At 42.1% G+C, this 7,216-nt stretch overlaps 1 protein-coding gene across 1 annotated transcript in view; it reads right to left on the reverse strand.

Moving 5' to 3' along the window:
* The window catches only part of PIK3R6 (phosphoinositide-3-kinase regulatory subunit 6), a 71,753-nt gene that overhangs the window by 28,979 nt on the left and 35,558 nt on the right, over positions 1–7,216 (reverse strand). Inside the window, exon 12 of the mRNA XM_007952227.2 lies at positions 1,801–1,911. Coding sequence (XP_007950418.1) covers positions 1,801–1,911 — 111 coding nt within the window. The remainder of the gene's footprint in view (positions 1–1,800; positions 1,912–7,216) is intronic.

Genomic DNA, 7,216 nt, shown 5'->3' on the forward strand with positions numbered 1-7,216 from the left:
CATTTCATTTTTTGACAACTTCCAATTTTCCTAGATTCATACTTTGTACATTCCATGTTCTGATTATTAATGGATGTTTGCAGCTGTTTCTTCCCATTTTGAGTCATGCCACTTCAGCAAATGGAGGTCCTGAAAGCTTTACTCCATCCACGTCATTAAGGTTGACTCTGCTTTGAGGAGGTAGCTCTTCTCCAGTTGTGTTTTGAGTGCCTTCTGACCCAAGGGGCTCATCTTCTGGCCCTGTTATCAGACAGTGCTTCAGGACTATTCATAAAAATTTCTGGTAATATATCAGACAGTGTTTCACTACTATTCATAAGGTTTTCACTGGCTGATTCTTTGACAAGTGGATGGCCCCTTCCTTCTTCCAACTCTGTCTCTGTCTAGAAGCTCCACTGAAACCTGTCCACCATGGATGACCCTGCTAGTATTTGAAATACCAATGGCATAGCCTCCAGCCTCAAAACAACAGACAAGCCACCACGGTATGACAAACTGACAGATGAGTGGTAGAAGAGCTGGGTATTCTTGGGAAATAAAGGCTTTTTGAAGCCAAATTCTCTGCCTTCATTCAATGCCAGAAAAGGTATGGGGGATTCAAACCACAGTAGGATATAAGATTGAGACCTAGAAAAAGCCTAATCCTTGAGCTCTCCCCTCCAACGCCTCCTGCTGTACATACCTTCCATGGGAAGATAAATGGAAACTTCTTAGTCTAGAAAGATAGTTTTGTTTGCTTTAGGTTATAAAGAAAGAATGAAGGAGAGAAACAAGGAGAGAGGTCATGACTGAAGGGATCAGGTCCAGAAGAGGTTGTAGCAGCTAGGTCAAGGACACAGATGAAGGGGTTTGTCATGAACTGCAGGAGGCCCACTGGAGAAGAGCATGTAAGATGAGAATAGGTACAGATTCATTTCCAGGCAGGGACAGGAAGTTTGGAGAGACCTTAAAGCCTCATTTTTTCCCACTGGTCTGAGTGTAACGGTCATTTGCTGCAAGTGAAGGGCTTGAGGAAGGCGATGAAGGTTGGAACAGATGTTCCAGAGGCAGAGGGAGTTTGCCAAGGGAGCACTGTGGGCCAAGCTGAGGCTGGACACCGCAATATGTAGAGATGGCAAGTCACAGGGCTTTGGTTTTTTTCCTTCCTGGATAGTGCTCAGAACCCCAAGTTTTCTCAAAAGGTAAGGCACATTGTAGCACTGAACTGAAGTTGGGCTTTGCTGGGATGGGAAACAATAAGGAAGGGATGCAAAGGGAAGTAAAAGGTGAGGTGAGAGAGTGGTTTACATGAGAAATTGCCGGGGCAGGAATGGGAGAAAGGAGATGGGGAATGATGGATAATGAGAAAATGGAAGGACCTGGAGGTGTGTAGGAGGTTGAAGGGATATTTGATGGGAGAGCAGGTAGGAGAGCCATGGAGGAATGGGAGTTTGTGATCAGAGACTGGAAAAACAGGTTTAAGATTTCTGAGGTAAAGCTATTCCTGGTAATGCCTTCTATGTCAGCTAATCCCTGATTCTCAGTCCTCTATGGTAGCCAGTTTCAAGGGATTAAGGGCTAAGGAGAATTTTACACATAAAGAAGATCTACATCTGCTTAGATTTGAGGTCTTAGAAGATAATACTTGTCTAATTCATCCAGAGATTAAGAAGATAAACATAACAACCAAGAATGTCTGGGTAAGTCTATTACTTGTACCCTGGGATCCGTGTTTCCCCAGAGGTAGGCTATTTAGGTTGCGGGGTCCTGGATTCCAACAGGCTGGCATGGTATCCTTGGTGCCCTAGGTGAGAAGCTTACCTTGACTGTGTAGATCTGGAAATAGATGGGTTGGGTGCCCATGCGAACATAGTAGGTGATGACATCTAGGATGAAGGGGTCCACAGTCTGGGATGTATCCAGGCAGGGAGGCTGTGAGTAAGGCAGAGAATGTCTTCAGCCACCTCTCCATGTGGGAGGCACAGTTTTCTTAATAGAGAAACTCCAAAGCCCCCACATGTCCTCTGTGATGCATCAACAAAGTTGGTCCTTCAACACACTCTAATCCTTTCCTACCACCCAGCTTCTACTCCTCATCAGAATATGTCTGTCCAGAACCCCATCTTCCCAGGCACCCTGATTCAATTCTACAAACAAATATCAAGCACCTATATATATGTAAGACACTGTGATAGGTGCTTTGAAGAGATGACATGCTTGAAAGTATAACTAATGATGAAAGAGCCTGGACTGAGTTCTAGGTTTGGATTAGTCACTCACTAGCCAGGTGACCTTAGACAAATTCCTCCTCTATAAAGCCTGAGTTTTCTTCTAGAGAAAATGAGAGCTTGAACCAGATGATAGGAAGTCTCTTTCACTCTGGTAGTCTCTGAATCTATTAATAAATTAATTAATGTTCACATGTTATTGGGAAAGGACTAGTGCCATGTCCCGTAGGCCTTCCCCAACTCCATACGATTATAAAGCATAATAAAGCGTTACATAGAATCTTGTACGAGTTGTAAAAGTTGGAAAGAAGTTTCAAGTGTATCTCATCCAATTCCTATCCAATCCTATAATATCTCTTCTTACTCTCACATCTGGTCTATTGAAATATTGGCTCCCTTCAAAAAGCTCACACTGAGGAACAATAAATTTATTCTAATAATACTGTCATTGTGCAAAATATTTCAAATCTCTTCTTGTGGAAACTGCTTTTGGAGTGAGTATAAAGGTCATACAAATTGTTCATGATAAGGGGAAGGATGAGAAAGATTGTAGAACCAAAATCCTACATGTGTCCTGTCAGGGAAGAAAAAGCTTCAACAAAGGAACACAAATAAGGCCTGCATAAGACATTCCTCTTGTAATACCCTCTAAATTCTGAGGAAAAAAAAGTATTTTAATACTTAGTGTCTGTCATGCATATGCAAATACATTTTCAGATAAGCAGTAATACATAGTGTCACAATGAATCAGAAGTGACTTGATGGCACTTAACAACAACAAAACAGCAAAGTACTAACCAAATGTAACAGGGGAAAGAGACCATTCACAACACTAAGAGAAAAATACCAGATATATGAAGAAATGGACAAAATTACATGGTGAAAACTATACAGACACACTGAGGGATATACGAAAACTCACTACTCACTGCCATCGAGTCGATTTTGACTCATAGTGACCCCCATTGAGTTTCCGAGGTGGTAAATCTTTACAGAAGTAGATTGCCCCATCTTCCTTCCTTGGAAGGGTTTGAACTGCCAACCTTCTGTTTAGCAGTCAAATGCCTTAGGCACTACACCACCAGAGCTCCTTGAGGGATATACAAGATTTTAATAAATGAAGAGCTATACAGTGCTCCCAGAAGGGGAAAGTTAATTTGCCAAAAACTCTAATTCTCCCCCAGACTTCAATCAAAATTGCAATGGGAATAAACAAAAACCTCAATTTGTCAATGAGATTCTGGAGCTTATCTGGAAAGAAGGAAAAACAAGCAGTGCCTGGGAAGTCTTGAAAAAAAAGAGTAATGGGGTGGGCTAATCCTGTCATAAATTGAATTATGAATTTGTTAATTTGTACAGCAGTTAATAATAGGTCGGTGAGAATTCACCAAGTGATCAAAGTGGCATTTTAAATTGAGGGTCAAGATGGGTTATGCAATAAATAGCTTGGGACAACTGGCTAAACATTTGGAAAAGCTTAAAATTACACACTTCACACTACACAATGAAATTAACTGCAGGCAAGTTAAGTATTTAAATGTAAAAATGGAAACAATAAAACCATGAAACTATAATATCAGTGAATATGTATTTAATACTGGCATGGAGAAGGCCTCTGAAAGATGGAAATTATAAAGAGTAAAGAGTGCTGGTTGGGATTGACTCGATGGTACATAACAACAACAACAACATAACAGACCACATGAAAGTATTACACTTCTGTAAGTCAAAACAACATTACTGACAGAATTATCCACTTCCTACTTTGGTGAGTAGCCACTGGGATCTTAAAAGCTTGCAGGTAGTCATCTAGATGCAACAATGGGTCTCTCCTCATCCAGAGCAAAGAAGAATTAATAAAACCAAAGATTCATGGAAACAATTAGTCCTAGCAACTGGTACACCATTCAATCCACAGCCTATATGACTTTGAGACCAGAAGAACTAGATGGCGCCCAGCTACCACTGTCAACCACTTGGAGGAGGATCTATGTCCTGGTCTGATAGAGCCTGGTGGAACCACTGAGACTATAGTCCCTAGCTGCCCTTCAGGTCTGGAATTGAACCCACACCTGTGGCCTCTAGCCAAACAAAAGACAGGCATAGGAGTTGAACATTTACCTGAGGTAGATACACTCCTTGGAGACAACAACCATGGGAGAAAGAAGGGCTATTAATGCACAGGGAGACAGCTCAGGGGGCAGGAGTGCATGGAGGGATGGACACAGGGAAGAGGTGACTATCGGCGGGAAGTGGGAGGGGAGCTGTTGCATTGTGGTGAGTTGTGGTCAATGTCATGAGACAAAGTGTATGTGAACTGCTGTGTGGAAAGTGAATTTGCTCTGTAAATTTTCACCTAAATCACAATTAAAAAAAAAATTAATGACAGAATTGAAAAGCAAATGACCAAGTGGAATAATGTCTGCAACACATATGGCAGCAAAAAGGGTAAGATTCTCTTGATTTATAAAGGTCCTTTTCAAATAAGTTGAAGACAAGCTCATTCCCTACCCAGTAGCTAGGGGTGTGGGTTGGCAGTATGGTTTGTGGTTATAAGAATGTGTTCTGCTTATATGAAGTACTTATAGACAAGTGCTTATAGACAGAAGTTTCTTAGTGGTTGCCAAGGGCTGGAGGGAGGGGGAGATGGAGAGTTATTACTTAAGGGGCACTGAGTTTCTGGGGTGTTGTATTTTTAAAAAGTTGATGTCAAGTCAGTTCTGATTCATGGTGTCCCATGTGTGTCAGAGTAGAACTGTGCTCCGTAGGGTTTTTGGTTCGTTTTCTTTTTTTAATCTTGCAGAATGAACTTCTAATGTAAAAGTGTATACTGTAGCATACATGGTACCTGGGTTGTGGAAGTGGTTTGCGATAGGTCGCTAACTAAAAGGCTGGCAGTTTGAACTCACCCAGAAGTTTCATGGAAGAAAAGTCCTGGTGACTGGCCTTTGTGAAGATTGAGGCCAAGAAAACTCTATGGAGCAGTTCTACTCTGCAACACAAGGGGTGCTCATGGCAGGGGCCAACCGGACAGTAGCCAACAACAATAACCATAGCATGTGAAAAAGTATGTGTGGGGACATCTTACAAGATGCCAGTGGGGGTTGCTATGAGTTGCAATTGACTCTACGGCAGTGAGGTAGGCTCTTCAAATCACCTCATGAAAGTAGACACCTACTTTGTCTACTCAACCACACAGTAAGCCCTGTTACTGAACTGCTGGTTGTTGTTGTTGGGCACATCCTACCCTTGGTAACCCCAAATGTGTAGAGCAGAGCCACTCTTCGGGGCCTTCAAGGCTGTGACCCTTCAGAAGAATATCACCAAGACTTTCTTTTGAGGTACCTTTAGGTGGGTTTGAACTGCCAACCCTTTGGTCAGCAGCTGAGCTCTTAAAAAAAAAAAAAAAAAAAAAAATTATTGTCAGTTGGGTGAAAGTTTATAGAGAAAATTGATTTTCCATTCAACAATTCATACACTTTTTATTTTGTGACATTGATTGCAATCCCCACAATGTAATAGCTCTTTTCCCATTTCCTCCCCGTGGTTACCATTTTCCCTTGTCCTTTTTCCCTGTCCCTTCTTGCCTTCTGAGCTTTATCCCTGGGCACATGCTGCCCTTTTGATCTTGTATGGTTGATTGTTGTAATGAGTGCATACCTTCCTAGTGTAAATAGTTCGCCTTTTGTTGTTGTTGTCAGGTGCCATCGAGTCGTCTCCAACTCATAGCGACCCTGTGCCCAGCAGAACGAAACACTGCCTGTTCCTGTCCCAGCCTCATGATTCTTGCTATCCCTGAGCCCATCACTGCAGCCACTTTATCAATCCATCTCGTTAGGGCCTTCCCCTTCTTCATTGACCCTCTACTTTATCAAGCATGATATCCTTCTCCAGGGAATGTTTCTTCTGACAACATGACCAAAGTATGTGAGACGAAGTCTGGCCATTCTCGCTTCCAAGGAGGATTTCAGCTGCACTTCTTCTAGGACAGATTTGTTAGTCCTTTTAGCAGACCATGGTACTCTTAGCATTCTTTTCCACCACCACAACTCAAAAGCATCAACTCTTCTTCAGTCTTCCTTATTCATTGTCCAGCTCTTACGTGCATAAGAGGCAATTGAAAATACCATGGCTTGGGTTAGGCAGACCTCAGTCCTCAAGGAGACATCTTTGCTCCTTAGCACTTGAAAGAGGTCCTTTGCAGCAGATTTGCTCAATGTGATACATCATCTGATGTCTTGACTGCTGCTTCCATTGCTGTTGATTGTAGTCAAGTGATGTGAAATCCTTGACAACTTCAACTTTTTCTGCACCTACCATGAAGCTGTTTATTGGATGAGTTGTGAGGATTTTTGTTTTCTTTATATTGATGTGCAATCCATACTGCAGACTGTAGTCTTTAATCTTCATCAGTAAGTGCTTCAAGTCATTCTCACTTTCAACAAGGAAAGTTTTGTCATCTGCGTATTGCAGGTTGTTAATGAGTCTTCTTCCAATCCTGATGTCACATTCTTCTTCATATAATCCAGCTTCTCAGATTATTTGCTCAGCATACAAGTTGAGTAAGTGTGATAGTTGGAGCTGTGTGTCAATTTGGCTGGACCACAATTCTGTGTGGTTTAAGCTGTTGTGATGTGGTTATTCCCATGATGGGATCAGAAGATTATATTTTGAACAGCCAGTCTGTTGAAAGGGAGTTTCCCTATGGGTGTGGCCTGCTTCCAGTATATCTATGGACATTCTGGGAAAAGAGACATTCCTCTGTGGATCAAGATTCTGTTGTGCTGTCTACAAATGTCCGTGAGTGAACAATCCACCATTTGGCCTGGAGATCTTGGATTCATCATTCATTAGAGTCAACAGCCAGTAACTGCCTACCAACCTTGAGCTCCTCAGCCCCTGAAGCTGCAAGAGTCGGGAAAAACCTCCAGCTTGACATTTGATCCAAGAACTTTGGACTTGCCAGCTTCTATAAGTGTGTGAGCCATTTTCCTAAGATAAATTTCTCT

Source organism: Orycteropus afer, unplaced genomic scaffold, assembly GCF_000298275.1.
Source record: "Orycteropus afer afer isolate SDZICR_OR568_19922 unplaced genomic scaffold, OryAfe1.0 scaffold00330, whole genome shotgun sequence".
NCBI classification, from domain to species: Eukaryota; Metazoa; Chordata; class Mammalia; order Tubulidentata; family Orycteropodidae; genus Orycteropus; species Orycteropus afer.